Source organism: Mytilus edulis, chromosome 3 (genome assembly GCF_963676685.1).
Source record: "Mytilus edulis chromosome 3, xbMytEdul2.2, whole genome shotgun sequence".
Taxonomy (NCBI): Eukaryota; Metazoa; Mollusca; class Bivalvia; order Mytilida; family Mytilidae; genus Mytilus; species Mytilus edulis.
Window position 1 is genome coordinate 27,627,588 of NC_092346.1, and position 23,852 is coordinate 27,651,439.

A 23,852-nucleotide genomic window follows, 5' to 3' on the forward strand; every position below is an offset into this window, starting at 1 on the left:
TTACCTTTAATCACATCTGCATTGCATAATATTTCAAAGTGAAAGACTAAACCAAAGATACACGAAAGATTTCTTCTGTTCGGGAGTCTGCCCTGGAGGTTGATGAAATCTACATCATTTTCTTATGTAAATTAGAAATCGATGGTTATACACTTTGTGCGACGTTTCTACCTTTTTTAAACCAATACACGAATGACTAAGTTACTATTTTAAGTAGTTGGACCAGTGCCAAGTGTGTTGGTTTTATTTTAGGTCTGTAGATTTGTTTACATTATCTGTAGTCAATGGGTCACCGGAAAATAAATTAACAACAATAATTCATATATTCACCTGGCTGATATAAGTAAATTAATGTTATGATGTAACTATATAACTGTCTCATTTCAACCGCAATCTTTTCATAGTCATTCATCTAGATAATTAGTCACAGACATAGATTGATTCAATGGGCTGAGAGAATATCACCATTATCTCTTTTCTAAATTTATTTACATTCAAATAAACAATAAAGTATATTTAAAATATACATAATTACATACATTTATTTTTAGTAAAACTAAAAAGAAACGATATGGAAACAGAGGTCGCTGAGCTGGAATGTCACTCCATCAAATGGTCAGATAAAATCCAAAATCATATATTTGTTTTCAATAAATAATATATATTTAGAAAGTCAAATCTACGTGTATGAAAAAATTATTTTAGACAAAATGAAAGAATAGAAAAGAAAGAAAAGAAAATATTCTAATGCACCAAATTAATGCTGATTAAATCATTACCCCTTTTCAAATATAAATATACAATTGTTAAAATAAAATCTGAGATCATTTGAAAACTGATTTACATTAAATGTAAATAAATCATTATTTTCAGAACAAGAAAAACACATTAATAACAATAATATTTTAAACATGATTGAAAATTATGCCTTCTTTTATATGGTATGTCATACCATATCAATTAGTAAAAGACATGAAAAAGGCATAAATTTTAAATCGAAAATGGTTAGTAATAAAAAATCAAATAAAAGCACTTTAGTGACCACCAAGAATATATGAGATCGCGGGCTTGGCCCCCATATTGAGCAATCAATCTTGTGGTCTGATTTTTGCATAGCACCAAACTTCCGGATGAGCAAACATCCTATTATATAGTCATGTAAAACATCGGAAAATTGTCACAAAAAGTATCCGAACATTGTCAAAAAAATATCCAAAATTGTCATCTATGTAAACACCCGAACACATCCGAACACTGTTAATAAAAGGCATTGTATCAATTTTCTGATGGGTTGGTAGGACTAGGCGTGAATAATTGTCGTAAACTGTCCCAGAAGCCGCCAAATCTCCAAGTTCCTGGGAAAGATCCTGGATGTGGTCGTATCATGATTCTTGCCTGAAAACATAATAATAATATATATATATATCTATTAAAAACAAATTTGAAATACATTTTAGTGTCTATAAAAAGAAACACAAAGAAACAAATAGACATTTTCTGACTGTAATCAAACAAGTGAATAAAGAATAGCAAATGACCCTCGTTTGACAAAGAAGAAGATAACGCACACTTCAGAAATTAAACCGTTTTACAAATTTTAAAACTAAATAAACTGGAAACTATTCTATTTTAGGCCAAAATTAACGTCTCTTATGCCCCATTTGTCAATTGACATCTTCATCAATTCATATAGGATGCAGTAATGACTATGTAAATGTGCTATTTAAAGAGAATTTAAATTTGATGCCTTTTTAATAAATTTCAAAATATCAAATATTTATCTCGATATGTTAATTTTTAGTTATTTAAAGCACTTCCGTATCATTGAACTTCTTGAAGATTAATACGTAATGTAAACAGGACTTAACTGAAAATGAGAGTTGCTACAAAAAACGGTCAAGCGACAATTTACAAAAAAAAAAAAAAATCAAATTAAAAATTCATGGAGCACACCCACTCTTAATTGGCTTTTCTCCCAATTGGCAACATTATATACTTCGATATAAAGACATCGGTTCATAAATACTTAAGTACAACTATAAAAAAACATCTTCTGTGTTTGTTTACTTTATCACAAGTGCTTATTAATTTCAAAAAGGATTACAAAGGCAACATGTACTGAGTGTATCTTTCCACTTAATTAATTTCATCGAAATTGCACTAATACAACATCGGGCATCAAATATACTTTTATTTGTGGTTTAGATCATAAGCCGTTCAATAGTTGCCAATAATGTACTTTGTAACCTTTTCTAGCCTTGACGAGTGACAATGTATTTATTAGTAACAATATAATTATATTGTCAACAAGCAAAGTGCACGTAACATACCATGTACTTTTTAATTTTAATCACAACTGGCACTTTTCCAAAACTTTTACTACAACCGAGACATCGGGGTCAGGTAGTAACCGACCCGACCTCAATCTGTCAAATCAGACGAAACACATCAGTTGTAAAATATACAACAAAGAATCTAAAAGAGTTTCAAAACACGACACAGAAACTTACATTTAGGATAATTGTTTTTAAATATCACAAAAGAGCGTACCTGTCTCGGAGTGTGGTAGGAGAAATGAAACTCGTCGCTGATGCGTCGAAGCTCTTTGCCAACCTCCGTTTCTTGGGCTTCCCTCAATGCAGGCACATCTGGCAGTGAAATGGAACGGTCTCTCCCCCTGGCCATGGGTACCAAATCTGGAAGAGGTTCGTGGGGAACATAGTCATCTGAATTATGACGGAGTCTATTGTGTACCGTACCTATAAAGAAAAGAAAAAGAAAATGAAGAAAAAATAAAACTTTTGATGTCTGTTATTTATTTGACAGATGATAATGAAAATTTATTTAAATAACTTGAACTTGCATCCATGATAGCACGTATATGATTTTCGTATATAGACAATCATAACAAGTATTACAAATCCTTTTGTATAGTATACAAATCCTTTATCATAATATTGGGACACACACACATAAATCAAAACAAAATAGGGAAATGGAAACTGTACCTTTTAAACCACAAGCCAAGGTTCAGGAGAGTAAATAATGATATTACAAATTAAACGTGAATTTTATAATAAATACATGTATATAGAAAATTTGACATACTGAAATATAATTCTTTTAGTTTGTTTTCGTCTTAATTAATTTAAAAATGGTGTCAAAACTTATTTACTTATATATTGAACTTTGATCCTTCATCCTTGATCAATGTCAACAGGGAAAAAATGACATCAATGAGAATTTGTAATATCTATATATAAAAATATCACCTGTATATATTTATGTAAGTAATTATAATTGTTTGCATGTACTTGTGGTGCTGTTTCCGATTTCTCAGGCATGCATGTAATTATGAAAGGGATGAGTTTCGCTGTCTATTAAAGGGGCAATACTTGTTTATATAATAGGTGTATTTGAGTACGACATCCCAATTAAAAAAACACCCCCCCCCCCCCCCCCCCCCCCCCCAAAAAAAAAAAAATCAAAATATTTCTCATAGCAGTTAATAACAAAAATTAGAAATGAATGAACAGAACTAATTCGAATTAAAAAAAAAATGGAATAGAAATATATTATTTCTCATTAATTGCAAAAGTTCTGACAGAGAACAAATAAATATGCAGATAAGAGCACACGTGAATTAGACATACATTTAGCATAAGAGTACAGACGAAAAATGACAGAAGAAATGACCCTCAAAATTATAAATCTACACAATTATTCAAGTAGAATTTAATTACCCCATCTCATCATCAAGGACGTATATTAGTTATAAATCCTTGATCTCATTATAATTGTTTACATATGTATTATCGCTGAATGTATTTAGTATGTCACGTTTAAAAGAATGGATGATGCAACAATAAGAAGAATAACTCACCTCTTCCTAACGGTGCATCATAAGGATGGAATCTATCAGACAATGTATTTACAGCCTGCTGGAGAATTTGACTATTTTGATGAGGAGTCTGGGTACTTATTGTTCTCTGACCAATAGGTCTAAAATGACGTCTTTTATAATGATGACTTGATGACCTTAATGGTGATCCTCTATTGAAACTATATGCTGTGAAATGTAAAGTTTCCGAAATGCATTCCAAATTTCCATGAACGTCATGATTGTCAAACGGCTGGGGTGCAGGAGCACTAGGACGGACTAATATTGGAATAGGCACTGATCTAATGTTTTCTAACGACATAGCACATTCTACTTCTTTATCCGTATTTTCTGACATTTCCTCGGCATCATAAAAACAATCATCCGAAAGTTCTCCACTGTCCTCGAATTTATTAAACTTTGCACTATGGCTTAAATTTTCTGCACTATCTATATTATCCTCATCAAAATCAAATTGAAGATTGTTATTTGGTGTAGCTGGAGTCGCTGGTGAATTTGTCAAATATCCACTGTCACGTTTCTTATCATACAAATAAAAGGCAGATGAATTATCCTTGGGAATTTTCAGTCCATCCGATTTGCTAGATTCCATTTTATTTTTCATAGGTAACATGTGACTAATCCATTGTTCACAAAGGTGTTTTTCTATATATTGCTTATGTAATCTACAATAAAATAATAAAAAGTTTAAAAAAAGTATACATAGTAATACTAGAAAACAAAATACATCAAAATTAATAAATAATTATAAATCGACTTCGATTTCGTAACACTTATTTATAGCAAAAATCACTATGGATAAAAATACTGACTTCCAAAATAAATTTACATTATTTTTTATTTTGTAAGAAATAAAACATACTTTATAGTAAAAAGTTTAACAAAATCCACAATATGAACTAATATAATCTTAAAAAAGGTACTCAACACTTACCGTCTTGTGTGTATCACTTTTCCCGCAAAATAAAACTACTACACTAAAGATTATAGTAAAATACGCGTGCCACTGTTTTGAAACATTGCGTCACAGTCATAATAAGGAAACAACCAATCATTTTACAGCCAATATTAAAAACTTGTTTAGACTTGTTAATCATCACACTTAGAGCCACGCCCATAAACGATTGAAATGTTTCTTCGGCATATTTTCGGAAGAAAAAATAATTTACAGTGATAAAAACATTGTAACATTGAACAAAATGGGTTTGAATAACTGTTAAATAAAAAGATATGCGCACTTTATATAGATTATACCACAAAATAATTTAAAGGTAGGCGGGGCTTAAATGACTGTCAAATCCGTCTTTTATTCATGAGTGTTGACGGAAATCAATCAAAGGGAGACAACTCTACACGAGAAGGCGCGATAAACAAACTACAAATTATTTATATTCCCCTGTTTAACTTTTAATGTTATTGTATGGCTTTTAGCTCAAATATTTGGTGAGATCATATTCAAAAAGATTTACTTTACAAACACTGCATTCACATAGATTAGACACACAAGGCAAAAAAATACATTCGACCATTTCTCAAATTTGCTTTTGAATCACAGGCACTTGTTTTCTATCCATGGCAAGATCTACTATCCCTATATATAATATATTACGATATAGGGATATTGGATCTTGTCATGGATAGAAAACAAGTGCATGTGTTTTGACTCCCTCTTTCAGTTTCACTGGATACTTGTTGATAACATCATTACCCCTCATGTCCAGGTACAAAAGTTAAATGTCTACAATTTGTTTTCAATGACCTGACTATCAAAGTGTTTAATATTGAGGGTATTGTGTCTGTTCGCCCTCTTAATTTACATCTTTGCCCTGGGTCCCTTCACCCTGAGACAGTTCAACCCTGAGACTGGGTTCATTTGACAATATAGTATGTTCTCTCTGGGTTTGTTTTCCCAAATTTTATTAAAAATATTAATATGGATTGTATCAAAGTTTTCAAACTTATTCAGATATGAAGAATAGATGGTATAAATTCTTGAAATTCATGGTAATATTTTAAATTGAAGCAAATAAAAGCTTGTTTTGGAGGGTGTAATTGTTCATAATGATAATTCTTATAATACTGAGTGTTGTAATAATTGTCTTTGATAGATTAATACAAGAAACAACATTTTGTTTTTATAAACTAGTTGGCTTGACATGAAAAAAAACTGATGGTGTATGAATCGAAAAACATAAAAGGATTTATAAGTTTATTTATTATTTGATAGACTAGAATAATTGAAATAAGATAAATCGTTGTATTCCAGTACTATATGCAAATTAAAGTAAAATGATTATTAGGTTGCTGAAATACAAATATTGAACAAATTTTTCAACAAACTTTTAACATACTCTGTTCAAATAATAAACATTATGCAACCATACAACAATAATAAAAAAATCAAATCGGGGCGAATGGACCCTGGGCAAACAGGTACTAAGGCGAACATGAATCAGGATGAACTGAACCTGGATTCATTATTTGAGAAATGTATTATTAGCAAACAAGTGTAACCTTTTTAACTAGCTTCTAATTGCCAATTTTTTTTACAATGTGGTACCTTTTAATAGAACTTTAATTCCTTTGCACATCATCACTGGAGTTACTTATATATAATTTTCTGTGTTATTTGTTAGGTGAAATGTTGCAGAATTACAGTGTTCTGACCACTGCAGAACATGAATGCTTCATTTCTGGCTATAGAAAAGTTTCCCTTAGCCTTAGGTCTTATTTTATAACTAAATAAGGTCACCAGGTCACTTTTAAACAAAGTACAAAATGTATATGCTATTGTCTGATCTGATTCTCAATTTTGAACATTTTAATGTTCGCAAAAGGTAAATATATAGAATACCCACCAAATTAAGATGAAAATTTAGTTGATATGCATGTGAAAAATACAGAAAATTGAACAAAAACAAAAAAAGAATACTTGTGTATGTTACATACATGTACATGTGGATGTTAAAATAAGAGGATGTGGTATGATTGCCAATGAGAACTCTTCAATAAAGACCACATGATGTAGACATTTGCCACAATAATACTGTACAGCCTTCTTAAATAAGCAAAACTCAAAACACAAAGCAAACTATGACAGCCCAAAAATGACAGATGTAAAACAATTCAAACAGAGACTAATGGCACGACTTGAGTACAAAACATTTAACCAAAGAAAATATGATATACAGCAACTAACAGCAATCAACGTACGTGCTCTTGACATTGGACATGAACATACAGAATGTTTCGGGGTTAAAATGTTTGAGTCCACAAGAAAAAATCAATGCATTAGAGACAAGATATGAATTTGTAGTCATTTATTTAGTTTTCTTCTCTTTTATAGGTCTAATGGACAGATAAGGTCAGTAAAACCACCCAGAATACATCTGTCATCTTACCTGACTGGCGGTTTAAAGAAGTTATACAGCCATTTAAAGAATGACTGCCTTAGTCTTCCAGTGTACAGTTAGTCAATCTAGTATTTTACAGTAAAAATGGTGTTTTTATAAATGAACATTTATATTATTGAAAAAAGGAAATGGAAAGAATTATATTGAATTATACATTTTCCTTTCAAATTTATCCTTGTAGCACTCTAATTATTCAGAATTGCAGGAAGAGCATTTAATTGCTGATATATTTTCAAAGTTTTCTCTAAAACTGCTAAGCCAAATTTATATTTTTATCACCAAAACAAATATGATAGTCTTGACCCTACAGAAAACGCTGAACTTCAGGCTCCTGACTTTGGACAGGCACAGTAAGAATGTGGTAGGATAAAATATGTTTGAGGGTGCCAACCCTGACTATATAGGGAAATATCTTTTACTTCTTATAGTGCTGAACTAAAAATGTTTATAAAGTGTAAGGAAATATAAATAAATATTTTATTAGCCCTATCTTTTATCTGCTAAGATGTTCAGATGTAAATAATGTAAATAAATGATTCTTTTCCAGGGAAAGGTCAATTTACAAATGATGAAGGTCACTTTTACATTAGTGGATCCTGTGTTATGGCCTCTAGATATAGGATAATAGACCTCATAAGTGAGAAAGGCCAGTCAGGTGTGTTATTAAAGGCAGAGGTAAGAATCATCCAAACCTGCCCAAGACAGGGGAGATAATTTAAAATATTCAAACAAACGAACTTGAGGCTGATTCATCTAGGCATAGAATATGGTACCAAGAAAATGAGATAACCACATGCAATTTTAGAGCTTTTATTTACATTTTTACTGTACAAAAAAGTAAATTGGCACCCATTCATACTTAATTATTAAGTGCCTTCCAATTGGACTCCTGTTAGTTTTTATAGAACAATCCTAAACCTCAGAAATAATAAAAGTGGAAAGACGAAATAACTGACCATTTAGCTAGCTGGGTTCACTCACTTTTCATTTGCTACCAGAATATGCATGAAATTTTTGCACTGGATGTTTATCTGAGACTAAAAATGGTCAATCAATAAACTAATGCGTGTTACAAATGTACACCCCATTCTTGCATCCTTTATCAAGTTAACATTTTTTGTTAAGGAAGTTTACTATGAAGTTGTGGTCATATCAACTTGAAACTTTGTGCACATGTTCTATATGATATAACTTTTTTTTTTTTATATCAAATTAGGATTTTGACCCAGATCAAGTCATTCACTGAACATGCACATGTGATTGTGCAAATGGGTCATGGTGTCCTGTTTACACATATTTTTGTTATCTTCCTAAATGCTTGTGTATTGATATGAGATTATTTTTTCTAATTTTATGTGTGCAGTTCAATGACCGACCATGCCAGGGATGTATATCCAGTCAAGGTCGTTAAAAACTTCCATTTGTACCAATAGCAATGGCCGACTGTGCCAGGAATGTATATCCAGTCAAGGTCGTTAAAAACTTCCATTTGTACCAATAGCAATGACCGACCATGCGAGGGGTGTATATCCAGTCAAGGTCGTTAAAAACTTCCATTTGTACCAATAGCAATGACCGACCATGCGAGGGGTGTATATCCAGTCAAGGTCGTTAAAAACTTTCATTTGTACCAATAGCAATGGCCGACTGTGCCAGGGATGTATATCCAGTCAAGGTCATCAAAAATTTCCATTTATACCAATAGCAAATGGCCTATAATGTTATGCTAAAAAATGCTAAAAAATGCTTTAAATGAACGATAAATAACATGGATAAATAAATGGAATAAAGTAGTAAAATCTGTATATAATGATTAAACTAGAAACTTCAAGTGTAATAAGCAAACTAGATTTGACAGGAAATCTCACATGATAGTCATGTGCTTTTCAGGAAGGCTTATGCAAGGGTGGGAACCAGTTTAAATGTACTAAGAATTTAAAGAAATATAATAAATTTCAATACTTCTATTGTTGATAAGTCATGTACTCTTTTATTTTTGGAGATTTTATCAATACACATTACTACGAAATAATCACATTTTTTTCTTCATTTTTTCATTCAACATGTTTAAATTTTTACATAATGATGTTTTGGCCATTTTTCTACTTTATATCTTTTTTTTCCTTACACCCCATATGAATAAATGGTGTTGGTATATAAAATCTGTTTACAAGAACAGTAACCAATTCTTCTGTCAGAGAAAAAAGTATGACTTCTCAAAGTTTATCTGACCAGACTTACAGTACATTTTGTATATGCCAGAACTTTGCAAGTTCAAAATCTCCACATTGTTTCTGTTCAAAAAGAGAGGATGGGTATTGTTCAATAAGACATCCACCCAAAGGCACAAAAAATCATAAAACATTTATCTTTTTAGATTTTTGTCTTTTTTAATCTTTCATAAGGGGAGATAACTGTATCCTATTAATGAACATGTAATGTCCTGTTGTTTATGATAATGTCAAAATGATAAGATCTAATAACAGGACACAAACATTTAATTATAGAAAATTCTACAAAATATTCTATTGAATCAGTTGCAATAGAAATGTTTTGTTTTTCTAAAATGAAAAAAGGGCCTTGATGACTGAGTGGTCTTAGTTTCACTAGCCTGTCAACAATGAGGTGTTGAGTTAAAAATTTTGCAATTGACCAAGATTGTCAGCCATCCTGCCAAAGATCTTTGTCCTCTCCAGGCACTCCAAGCTTCCTCCATTAATAATAACTAATTATTGACCACCAAGAAATGGCATTAAAGAATAGACCAATCAATCAATTGATAAAATGAAACTGGAGATGAATAATTTTTAGTCAAGTTGTCTGTTCCAATTACAAAGTCATTTAAAGTTTTTACCATATTATAACTTCTGTTATGAGGTTTGTAATAATACTGTTGGGTTACTATCTCATTGACATTTACTACATTTTTATTAGTTGAGGAAGTTTTTTTAAAATTAAGGCTAATCTCATTGTTTTAGCCAATAAAATGACCTTAGTCACGTTCAACTATTTGATTATATTTTTACTTGCTTGTAATTTAATATTGTCTAGCTTTTACAGGGCATTTTGTTTTATTTACAATTGTACTTGTTTTACTTTATTTAGTCTTTTCTCTTGGTGCACAATGACATAGACATCACACTCAGTGACAGAGATGTTGCAATGTATTTAAAAATAGGTACATTTGAAGAAAGAATGCATTTCAAAGCAACAAAGAAAACGTAAATAGAATGGCCGTTTTCATTAAGAATTGTTAAAAAAAGAATGAGATTAAATCTTATTTTAATAGACTAGATTAACCTTCCATGTCACGGTGACAGTAGCCCCAGGGGTAACATTATGAGTTGTTGTACTTATTAAATTTAAAGCTTAAACTGTTATTTTTAAATGTTTAAATGTATTTATCTGATCTGTTACTTTGCCAAAGGTGATAGTCTAACGTCCTATGATGCACATTTATATTATTACGATGTGTTAAAGATGAATATTGTGTTGACATTTATGTCCCTGCTGTGCATTATGTCACACCTGAGTAGTTTTTGTGGTTAATTAGTGATAAATTTGAAAAATTAACCGCAGACTTTTTTTTATGTTTTTGATTATAAAAAAAGATGATACAGATTTAGGACATGATGTAAAGTTTTTCTTTATCGAAGAGGTCATGACCATTTTTGTTAAAATATGATTCATGGGTATGAGTAGGACTGGGTGGGGGTAAGCTTGCTGACTATTTCTGGTAGTGTGTAATGCAAAATTTTGCTTGAAGGCTTTCTGGTGTAATTATCTTTTATAAAAAAAATTCTTAAGCTAATACTATTTTAGTAACAGATTATGTATGGAACAATCATCATTATCTCTTTCTAAACTTTTTTAAGCTCACCTGGCCCATGGATTTTCATCACTTCTAATTGTCCATTTAATTTTACATTTGAATCTTTTGTGAAATGAATTTAGTCAAATCAGTCTTATTAAAAGGATAAACTGATACTTCCTTAAAAGCATCTAGTACCTACAATTGGGACCCAGCTTTGTATCTTTACCCAACAGTGACCTGAAAATATTAGTCAGAAAAGACCCAGGTTTGCAATTACATTACCCATTTGTACCCATCTTGGCAGATATAATGTACATCTTGTATGGACACTGTTTATATTTTTTTTCCATCTGATTTCAATTGGGTTGAAAACATGACTGCTAAAAGGCAATTTCGGATTTTGATTGACAATTTTCAATTCATATTTGCAGAAACTACAAATTAAATCAACATTTTTTCTAACTTGTACCTATTTGTCAGCATATACATGTAGACTAATTTTGGTGTCACATTCATTATAGAACCCTGTTGAAGCTTAAGGAAAAGTCAATTTACATCTTTTCTTCTAAATTAATTACTGTCAATTAAGAAATTACTGCAATGTCTTTATTATTGCAAAAAATGTGACAGGGTTATAATCGCAAAAATTGAAACTCATATTTCGAAATATTTTATATGATTTAAACAGGGTTTTTCTAAATATTGCAAAAAAAAAATCGCATTTTAGTCTGAAATTACAAAATCGCTATAATTAAATGCAAGCAATAATTTCTGAATTTACAGTAATTAATTTAAATCATTCTTAAAAGTGATAAACAGAAAAGGGTGTCATATTAAAATCCTTTATTTTATTCTATTTTTTTTAAAGTTTGAAAATAAATAGTTCTGACTGACTGTCCTCAACTTGGAATAGTCAATTTATGAATAGCTTCCAGATTTTTAATTAATTCTGGTTTAATCTCACTTACCAAAAGTTATGAAACTATAAAATTCCAATGCTGACACTGCATTTTTAATAGTTTACAAAGTTTGACATGAAAGATTTTATCATGACCTAAATTTGATTAAATAATTGCATAATTTGGATAAATATTCTGGAACCATTTGTCATGAAACCTAAGATTTGAATGTCTATATCTTTCTTATTTAATTAATTTTATTTTAGTATCTGAAATCCTTAATATTTTTTTACTTCAAAATATTAAAATAAATTAATAATAAAATTAATTTTATATTAATTTAAAAATTTTAAATTCTTTAAAATCTTAAATGTACAAATCTCTGCATTCTATGAGTAATGATTAAAATGATTTAATAATAATATTTATTTTATGATAATTTATCTTAAAAAAATTTAAGGAGCATATTAAATCTTTCCATTCTATGAGTGATTATTATGATAAAACTTGTGTGCGGTTTATGATGACAACTTTTACATAACATTGTACTGAATGACCCCATAACCATTCATCATCTTGAGATGAAAAATAATAAAATAAAACTTGTTTGACACTCATGCTAAATTTTCTGTGGTGAATCTGAAAAAAAAATTGTAATTAATTCTTTGTCATGTTTGTGCTAATGCTTGTCAACAAACAATATCTCAGCTTAGAATAGATCATCTGATTTTGTGGTTGGGTGTCATGTCAGCAGTAGGTCGGTGTGACCTGTTTTTCATCTTTTTGCAGATCATTTAAAATTCATTAGAGAAATTTATTCCACCATCATATTTCTGCAATACAATATATATCCACTCTCAATGGTTAAATTTTAAATATTTAACCGTCCTGAGTTGATAAATATTGTATCATACTTCATACAGTGGTAAAATCTATTCTATATTTATAATTTTCCTCATTAATATTTTCAATTTGATGAAAAAAATCAATTGTCATCTATTCACAAATAGATAAAGATACCCAATTTTGCATGTTAGGGTATAAACAAAATATTAAGTTGACGGAAAGGGAAATAACTCTTGGAATTATGAAAAATAGGAAAGTTCAATTTATTTTGTTGTTTCAAAACAATCCTACATTTCAATTTTTTCTTGTGTTCGTTCAGGTACACTGTAAGCCAAAAGTTTTTATATAGGCATCAACAACTTTATCAAAGCTTCATGAAAATTTTACCAAACTTGCACAGAAACCTTTTTAAGATCAAGAAATAGCATCTGATGTGTTTCCACCCAAAACTTTTGATAATTTGTTACTATGAAAATGAATATTGCATAGTAAGCCTGGTAGAGATCTGTAGGTGACTTTTGTAACACAAAATTACTTCATCTACATATCATTCGAATGATTCCCCATTTTGCTAATGACAATTTAAATCCCCCCCCCCCCTTTTTTTTTTAATTATTATCCATTGATCAACTTTGCAGAACCTTCTTATTGATATTATCTTTTTTGGTCCTGTATGTGCATCAACTATTTGCCACTGTCAGTAAGCACTTTTTTTTTCATTTATGCAATGTAAGTCACTAGAAGATTTTTGTATAATTTTTTTTTAAAACTTTTATTTTATTATGGAAAATTTTCAAAAGTTTTCCTGCGTAAATAATTAGGGATAGGTCTGTTGTTAAACTTTATCTGTCCAAGTCTTATCTCAAGACTACTTTGGCTGAACCTTTGAAATTTTAGCACAATTTTCTGACAGAAATCGAGGAGATCGTACAAATGTTAAGACCTTGGCTTGTACAATAAAATGCCTTTCGGCACGTTCCGTTTCAAAGGTTCTGTTTATAGTTTTGACTCTTTTGCAATCATTAAGCCAGTAAGGTGAATGTCTTTTTTAAAAAGCTGAAGTCCATTCTTAAAAAGAATTTTAATAAAAAAGCTTAAGATATAATAATAATAGCCTAATTAGGTTATGTTACTTTATGATTCAAAATATACTTAATCCTTTACTATAATACGGATTAAAGATCATGACCAGGAGCCACAGTGTTTCTTATCAAAGTTTAACAACCTTGTGATCACATTAATGGATAAGTATTGGTAATTTTCTCTGTGTGTAGGCATTCAACCACAAGTTACTTGGTGTATTATTATTTATTTAGTTTATTTAGAGTAGAGCTTAGTAATGTAACAAAACAAAGTCAGTGTCCTCACTAAAAAAAAAATAAGGCCACATAAGATATTAAGCTTTCAGATTCTGTTTCCTGCTTCAAAAATTATTCATAAAATGCGGGGGCAGTTAAAAAAATATACAGATTTTTTTTAATTTTAAATTTTTTTAAGAAAATGTGTTATCGAAAAAGAATAAGAATATTTGTTATTCCAACAAAGTGCCCTTGATGGGCAGCATGACATGTATACAATCAAATCAATACATTATGACTTATAACAGAAAAATATTGAAATGAAATATTAAAGATTCATATACTAATTATCATGATAGAGCTACATATATTTCTTATTTTTATATAAACAGTGTCGGATCCAGAACATTTCCTAAGGTGGGGCCCCCTGACTGACCTAAGGGGGGACCCGCTCCAGTCATGCTTCAATGATTCCCTATATAATCAACCAAATTTTTCCCATGAAAGGGGGGCCTGGCCCCCCCCCCCTGGATCTGCCTATGATAAATCAGGTACATTTAATTCCAGACAGGACCAGAACCATAAAATCATTACAATAATTATATATTAATAAATTTACATGTCTGAAGGTGAAAGAAAGAGTCAAGAAAGGGATGATTTGAGTATCAGATAAAAAAATTCCTTGTAGCCTTAACAAATATAGTGCAGTATGACTGTTTCAGCATTTTTATTATGATAAGATATTAGTGTTTTATAAATACTTGTCAATGAGATGGAAGAATTTTTTTCATAATGGAAAAGAATGTTAATTTTTTTCCAACTCAAAGGAACTCTGATAGGATAAACAAGACATTATCATATTATTTACATTATATCGTCACACGACTTGTTATGATAATGTATTTTTGGGATATTGACAGATTTTAGTCAAAAGTATGTTACATTGACCTTATTGGTACACTTAATGCTTCATTGAATAAGGTTAGGTAGTATTTATGGTTGAGTTGAGTTCAAGATATTTTGTGTCCAATCTAGTCATGAAAATTTGAACTGATTCACGAAGCATGTAAAAATACCTGACAATAAAATAAAAGTTGACCATCCCTAAATGAATTAGACACTATATAGTCATTGGAGTTTCTGTTGGTTTGCTCATTCATCCATTCGTTTGTCCTTCCATCCTTCCATCCACTGGTTTCTCTTTCTGCATCCATTCCTTTTTCCTTCCATCCACTGGTTTCTCTTTCTGCATCAATTCCTTTGTTCTTCTATCCAACTTTATAGCCACTTTCCCGCTTAACCCTTTATTGGAATTTAATGAAACTTTTTCTCCATACAATTACTATTAATGGGATTGTGCACGTTTTATTTTGCTCTTTGACCTAAATTATTTGGGGGTTTAACTTAGCGAATCATGGAATTTACCATAGCAGATATCTTCCAATCAATTAAAAAAATTCCAGAATTACAGAACTTTGACCCTTAGATTTAAGTTTTGCATAAACTGTGCTCTGGCTCAAGTATTCATCAAATTGATTTCAGCAGAATTTATTATTATTACGAGGATTTATAAGCTTTCATGTGATTTTTTGTCCTACCTGCGATGAAAGTCACAGTATGCAAGACATAGATATAACCAAGGAGGTTTAATTGAAGAGTGAACACTCTACTTGATACAAAATTAGCATCCCCAGGATAGCAGTTCGATCAGAGAAAAATGATAAAAATATAAAGAAACCAACATGTTTATCACCTACTTGACTTGGACCTCTGATGTACCGGGCTGTTACCGCGAGCAGTTTAGGCTATTAGATAAATCGCATATGTCACATGATTGTTATCAGTGACTGGGTCATTAAACTTCAGGTGTATTTTCGGTAACAATGCAGTGTATAGGTGTTCATGATATGGAAAAAGATCGGACGCGCAATTTCAAAATAAATCGTCTGTCTGCCGTGAAAAAAGATAAAGAAATAACAAAGTTATGAGGGTTTAAAGGAAAGTTAGTGTGCGATTTTTATTAAACACTACATTGCTTTAAACAAAGATTTTAGCTTCACCTTTCAACTTCTGTTGATGGGAATTGGCTGGTTATAATCATAGAAAATATACGAATATGCAAACTACTTTAGTCACGGTGACCGGTAACGACCGGAAGGAATATTTGCAATTGAAACATAGAGAAATTTATCGGGAACAACGTAAAAGTGCTTTCTGTTGATATGAACATTGACGGCAATGAGACAGATATTCGTTTCATTTCTATTGGTAATAAGCTTTCTTTTAACATAAAATTTTATTTTTAATTACTTAATAAAAAATATCACAAAAAATCTTATTAACATGTCAATAATTTTATATCCGGTCAGTTTATGACACCTCAGGTGTTTCCGTTCTTACTCGGGTATGTTATTAGGACAAAATCTCCCTCTGACAGAGTCGATCTCAACTAATTAACACCCACTTACAGAAAAGTCGGTAACATTTTATGTGTCATTATCTTCTTTCGTCCTCTCGCCTTCTCATATAACCTCCTTGATATTACTATTTGGCGGCAGAAGACCTGAATGAATGTTTTATACCTTGTATTCAGATACCTTATGTTACAAAATTGTTGTTTACTTGACTATTATCAAAAGGAGCTTGTCTTCATAAATTAACACTGTAATAAAAATAAACAAGAATGTGTCCATAGTACACGGATGGCCCACTCGCACTATAATTTTCCATGTTCAGTGGACCGTGAAATTGGGGTCAAAACTTTAATTTGAAATTGAAATTAGAAAGATCATATCATAGGGAACATGTGTGCTAAGTTTCAAGTTGATGTGACTTCAACTTCATCAAAAACCACCTTGACCAAAAACATAATCCTGAACTAACGCATGGACAGATGGACGAACGAACGCACGGACAAACGGACGCACGAATGTAGGCACAGGCCAGAAAACATAATGCCCCTCTACTGTCGTAGGTGGGACATAAATACCAGAATACATTGTAGTACACTTGAGTGATGAGATTTTCAAGTTTTTTTACTATTAAAAGTCCCTTAATTAACTCTGGATCATTATAGCTGAAAACTATCAAAATTGAAAGGATGTCTTGTCCTCATAGAACCAAACTTAACATAAACTATTTTAATATATAAGAAATATTTTAATTACTCATTGCTGATTTTACACAGAGTACACAAATTTTTATTGTACAATCAAACTTACTACATGTATCAATATTGATTTATTTTGCAGGATATGTTTAGAGAAGATACAATTGTAGTGATAAAAGTTCTCCATACAACATTTTCACAACTTGGCATTCAGGAAACTCTCTGTTTACAACAACTTCGCACTGTAGATCCTGATAATATCTCACATACACTCAGACTTTTGGTAAGTTTTGATATGTGTTGTTTGTGGAGTCTGATAAAATTTAAAAACACCTCTAAAACCCTCGTAGAGCACATGAGTGTTTTTGGTTGGGTTCTTGGTTACTCTGTATCCAAATTAAGTTTTGCAATTTCTGAAGCAATGAATAGACTTTTCCGTCTAGTTATATTTTTTTATTATGGAGGAGTAAATTCAAGAAATGTATGTCCTCAAATTGATATCTTTCACATTACATCAACTTTTAAGAGGACTTACCGGCTTAATTTCCAAATAAAATATGAATGTCAAAATAAAAGAGTTTTGTTACATTCTTTTTGCTGTTATTTATATAAATTGGAAAATGTGCATGCAAAATAAGATATGGTCCATCAATCTTATTTTTTCTCAATAAAATTTCGCAGACATGTTGCATGCAGACAACATTTCTTTTGCATAATTAGTTGTTGCATAACTCTATAATTAAAACTTATTAAGTGAAGTAATATATTTGGCAATAAATTGAAAAATTGATGCTATGCGTTCCAAAAAAAATCTTTTTAAGTATAGTGTTATATTTGGCACTATACTGAAAAATTGATGCTAATAGCATACCAAAGAAAATCTTTTAAAGTATAGTGTTATTGTTGGTAATTATATGAAAAATTGATGCTAAGCACACCATTAATTGGTATTTTTTTCTCTTTATTTAAAAGCTTTAAACCGACAATGGACATGCAGTAAGTTATAACATGCACATTTTTCTTTTATCCTAAGAATCACATCCTAGAATTATTTAACGCCACACAGTTCAGTTCAGTTCAGAATGATTAAAGGTGATAAAACCAATCACGAACAATTAACATTGCATAATGAAAAAACTACATACATATAAAGTGTAATGTTACAAGCTTACTTTAATCTCCCTTATTTTTTTACGAATGGATCTGCTAAATGTGAAGATATGCTTAAATAGCCACTGTCAAAATTTTATTATTTAGTGTCCAGTTGAGAAAAGTGTTATACACTAAATCATGTATATTTGGTGTTTATGGAATTATACAATGAACACATCTTTGTTGCACATTTCATCTGACCTTGACCTCATTTTCATGTAAAGTTTAGAAGGTAGGTCTGTTTTTTTCAGATACTATATACACACAAGTGATTTTGATGAATTTCACTTTTGTACATTAAGAGTGTAGGTCCTTGAATTGAGAAATAAATATGCTTCATCTTGTTATTCTTCTTTAACTCAGAAACTTTTTAAATAATTATTACACAAATGTTGATTTCTTTCTCATGTCAAAATGAAGGTCAAGTTGGATATTAATGATATTCCTTATGCTTATTAGGTGTTAGGACCCTTAATTAATTTAACATGATACTAGAATATGAAAGGAAAATCTGGTTTGCTTTGACAGCCTCTTGTTTACTTTTTTTACTTTAAATTGCTTGCACAATTTAACTGCAAAATGGATGACGAATACTTTATAATTGAAAATATCAAAGCAACTTTGATGTAAATTGTTAAGTAACTTCACTTTAATTATGAAACAAAATTAAAATATAATAAATTTAATCTTCTTTACTTATGTCACAAAAATGATTTTGTTAAATTTCATCAAAGATTTTTTTGTAAATATAGCTCTTTCATGCAGTAGAAAACTTCTCCTTAAGGGAACAATTACCTCGCTGCTATATTTCCCCATAAGATCAAACCCTTTGAGAAACATACACATTTAGAAGATAAAAGTGCAAATACTTGATGACTTAATGATAAAATCTTTTAATTATGGTGATGATGTAATTAATTCATATTTCGGAAAACCATGTAATTATTTCATGGTTGTTTTTTTTATTGTTTATTTGCAGAATATTTTCACATTTGATGATCATTACTGTATGGTATTTGAAGCTTTATATCCAGAACCGATCAATCGGATATTTCATCAAATTTCAAGAGATAAGGTAAAAAAAAATATATTATATCATATTCAAGCTATTATGATTCAATAATGAGAACAAAAAATGTATTTTCTATCTTCAGTATGAAAACATTACTCCAACTTGGTTCATTTTTCAAAAAGAAGTGTTGCTGAACAAAAAAGGATCAGTTGAGTCATTTAAATTTTTTTTACAAAATGGCGGGATTTATAAATTTTAGGTATAACATTAATAGGAATTAAAATAAAAAGGCAAAGTAAGAGGTTTTGCCATTCATTAGTTATTGTGATTGACGAAAAAGAGAGATTAATTATTTCAAATTTTGGAAATGCTCCATCAAAATAATTCAACAAAATATAAAGCATGCATTTGTAGTACTGCAGATTCATTGTTTTTCACTGGATACCAATTTTTGTGGGTTTTGCAGGTACAGATGAACCCTAAATTCAAATGTTCCACAAACTAAAATGTTCAACAAATTACAAATTTTCTATAGGCTTTGTATGAACTGATTAGCAAAACCACAAAATCAAATACCCACGAAAAACTTAAGTTTTCCTTAAGTAGCAAAAATTGTTACCCATGAATCCACAGTATTGTGAAACAGATCGAAATTTCTGTTGATCAAATCTTATGCCTCATTCACACGGACATTGAATTCGAATTGAATGCGAATCGAATTCGATTGCTAATCGCGTTCACACACTCTTCTTTTTTGATTCGAATTGGCTAATTCGAATTATCCAATTCGCGTTAGAAATACGCTTTTGTCAATGCGAATTTAATGTTAACATCGTTTGGACGGTAAATCGAGTTTGACGCGCATTGTAATTCGAATAAGAATTGACGTTAGGACGTAAAACATTTCGAATGCGAATTAAACTAATTCGAATTAGTTAATGCGAATCAAACTCGAATTACGTGTGAACTCAGCATTAGTAACACATAAACAAAAAGGCTGTGTTTGAAATTTCCTTTGCATTTTTGTTAAGAACTAAAAACGAAGGTGCCCTGAAATTTTGATCATAGGTTCAAATGAGATATTAATGTTTTCATTGGTGATGGGTTATCTATCATATTCATCACTTTAAATTTCAGGTATAATTGGTGAGCAATGGGTTCAAAGTTTTTGATAGAAATAATTTGGTCTAGATGTGAAATTGCTATTGGGTTCTTTTTTACCTCCAATGTTTACCAAAGTTTTTACAATAATTCACCATAAGAGAATACTGTTGTTTAAAGGCATAGGTCAAAGGTCAAGATCTTCTGATATTACTTGGGAAATGTTTGTTGGTTATTAAAGACATGTCACCGCTGACGTCTAATCCTCACAAAAATTTGGAACAACTTTTTCCTTTGGGAATAAGATAAACCACCATGTATATGAAACAAAATCATAGATCGAAGGTCAAGGTCACCGCTCACCAGGTAGGTCTATGAAGAGACATTGTTGTAAAAAAGGATCTGGGAAACTTGTCACCGTAGAGATCATTTGTAGTTGCTACAAGGTCATTACTTACATGTGATCTTCACACAAAATTTTTAAACACAAATAAGCCATCTGGTGCAATGTATACTGTATATATCCTTATGTAATTTGCTAATTCTATACTGTAAAAAGTGTTTTGATATCGTTTGATTTATATATATCTGAATGTTCTTATGATGTACTTAAATGTCATTTGTACAGCTTAAAAAGGAAATTACTATTTTATTATGTAATTATCTAGAACTAATGAGTCTGGTTAGTGCGGTAGGTTCAAAATATATTCTACTTTTTACAAATTGTACTAGACATCCATCTGTTCACCAAATGTATACTATTATCATATTGAATATGCATTTATTATTTATGTAAGTTTCATATTTTTGCCCTATTTTATTTAATGTTTTCATGTATTTTTCTTTTCGTAACACTTACTGTGAAAGTGCATATCATATACATTGAAAAACATGACCTTGAACTAGACTTGATACAATGAATGTCAATGAGGAGATGATGAAGTCTATTTGGTATCAAGGTCAGAGTTCAAAGACAAGGGTCATCTGATAATATTTTGGAAAAAACTTATTCATTGTAAAAGCTATGCCTGTTGCATTCAGTTTTCATAATGCTTAGTACAAGTGTGTCTATTTAGATTACAAAAAACCTTTTTTGATGTGAAGGTTACAGGTTAAAGGTCAAGAACGTTATGGCAAAAAAACCCAAATATTTGATTGATGTTGAATTTTATGGGGATGCACAGCTTCTGCTGTGCCCTTATTAAGTTAAGAAGATGTGGTAGGATTGCCTTTGCCAATGAGACAAAGCTTCACTAAAGATTAATTGACATAGATATCTTGTTACATGTATTTGTAGCTTGTTTCAAACAAAGTCATAGGTTAATATAACTTTCACATGTAAAAACAAGATATAAATAAATGTCATTGTAGTATATATATCAGGGGCGGATCCAGCCATTTTAAAAAAAGGGGGGGGGGTTTCCCAACCAGGACAAAGGGGGGGTTCCAACTATGTGTCCCCATTCAAATGCATTGATCCGCCAAAAAAAGGGTGGGTTCCAACCCCCGGATCCCCCCCTGGATCCGCCATTGTATATATGCAGCTTATATTTGAAATTGAAGTTGCATGTACATTTAAACATTTGCTAGAATGAAACTACAGGTAAATTTTAAAGGAGCATAATAAAAGAATTACATATTTTTTTGCAGTTAATACCAAGCATTAGGAAGTTAGCCATCAGACTGTTGACAATTCTAGGTTTTCTACAACAACAAAATGTTATCCACGCTGATTTGAAACCTGATAATATTTTATTAAAGAAAAGTAAGTTGCTGTTGATTCAATTTTATTTATTGGAAACTAATTTTCATGGATTCATAGTTCCTGGGAACCACAAATTCCAATGCCCAACGAGATACAAATTGTAAGAATTTATGCAAAAATTTGCAAAACCACAAAATAAATATCCACAAAAGTGTAATTTTTCTGTAATCCACCAAATTTGGTACCAATGAAAATAAATGAATACACAGTTTCATGTTTCCCGTTTGAATGGTTTTACACTAGTAATTTTGGGGCCCTTTATAGCTTGTTGTTCGGTGTGAGCCAAGGCTCTGTGTTGAAGGCCGTACATTGACCTATAATTGTTTTTTTTTTTTAAATTGTTATTTGGATGGAGAGTTGTCTCATTGGCACTCACACCACATCTTCCTATATCTATTAAAACCTTTTAAGCTAACAGTACATCAGAGATATTTTATTAGCTAACATAAATAAGGCAACGCAAAAATTGATCATAACTACAATGAAATTGGCATAGCATACAGGAATGGTAAATTGAAAGTTAATGAGGCTTAATAGAATACACCATAAATAACCCAAATTATTCAGGCATTACAAAAAAGTATCTAATATGGTCATTATGACAATAATGTAGGCACAGCAAAAACAAATTATACAATTACATTACTACAAATGTACAAAGAATTAGGCATAGTAAAAACAATTTATACATATACTTTCATGAATGTTAATGGAGATAGCTGAAAGTCATTAGGTATAGTTCAAGGTTCCAAATGAAGGTTTTAATTTTTCATGTTCAAAAGATCTAAGGTTGGTAGTTATTTTCTCACTGGTTTCTTCAGCAAATGAAAACTGACAGCCATGATATAGTCAATAGTGCTTTAGGTGGCATTAAACACCAACAAATCAATCCTGTTCCAAGGTTTTCATAATTTTGTAATTTTATAGTATACCCGTAGGTCCATTTTGAATGTATACATCCTCTGCATTTTCCATTATTTACATACTGTCTGTTGGAATATGGAGATGCTTTTTCTATTAAAATTCAAAGTGAACAAGCATGAAATACTTGCCACTGCGATGTTAAGCAACCAAAAATCAATTAATCTATGTTATAAACAAATTCAAGGACGTAACAACTACTTGTATAAATTTTGAAATTATTGCGAGATTATTTGCGTCGCAAATAATGCGACTGGGTGAGTATCATAATTATATATACAAATGTACTACCATTATAATACTTGATACATATTGTTGTATACAGATTTCCCCAAAACCTTAAACTGATTGCGTGAGACCTTCATGGGTAGTCAAGTTTGTTAAACACCCCCTACTAAATCATGAAAAATTAATCATGCAGTTTTATCTTGATTTTTAAAAAACGCAATAGTAAATGCACGCAATAATTTTTGACTTTACAGTAATAACTATTATTATAGCTATATCAAGGTTATGTTTTGTTATTTTGTCCCTTTAAAAAAGTTTAATTATAGATTCTTGATGAAAAATTATTTCCTTGTTATTGTTTCAGAGAGTTAAGTGACTAGATAACAATTATTT

At 30.7% G+C, this 23,852-nt stretch overlaps 2 protein-coding genes across 2 annotated transcripts in view; one reads left to right on the forward strand and one right to left on the reverse strand.

The window, feature by feature from the left end:
* Positions 1-474: 474 nt before the first annotated feature.
* LOC139516134 (uncharacterized) lies at positions 475-5,116 on the reverse strand. Its single transcript, XM_071306011.1, has 4 exons — positions 4,836-5,116; positions 3,884-4,566; positions 2,551-2,759; positions 475-1,395 (listed from the first exon to the last, which is right to left on the reverse strand). Exons 2-4 carry the CDS (start codon positions 4,512-4,514, stop codon positions 1,276-1,278), a joined length of 960 nt encoding a protein of 319 aa, XP_071162112.1. The 5' UTR covers positions 4,515-4,566; positions 4,836-5,116; the 3' UTR covers positions 475-1,275.
* A 111-nt stretch (positions 5,117-5,227) lies between these two features.
* LOC139516130 (uncharacterized) overlaps positions 5,228-23,852 on the forward strand; it is a 39,637-nt gene continuing 21,012 nt past the window's right edge. The window contains exons 1-6 of the mRNA XM_071306007.1: positions 5,228-5,344; positions 7,248-7,369; positions 7,862-7,989; positions 17,423-17,563; positions 19,412-19,507; positions 22,196-22,310. Of these exons, the coding sequence (XP_071162108.1) occupies positions 5,322-5,344; positions 7,248-7,369; positions 7,862-7,989; positions 17,423-17,563; positions 19,412-19,507; positions 22,196-22,310 (625 nt within the window). The 5' untranslated portion in view covers positions 5,228-5,321. The remainder of the gene's footprint in view (positions 5,345-7,247; positions 7,370-7,861; positions 7,990-17,422; positions 17,564-19,411; positions 19,508-22,195; positions 22,311-23,852) is intronic.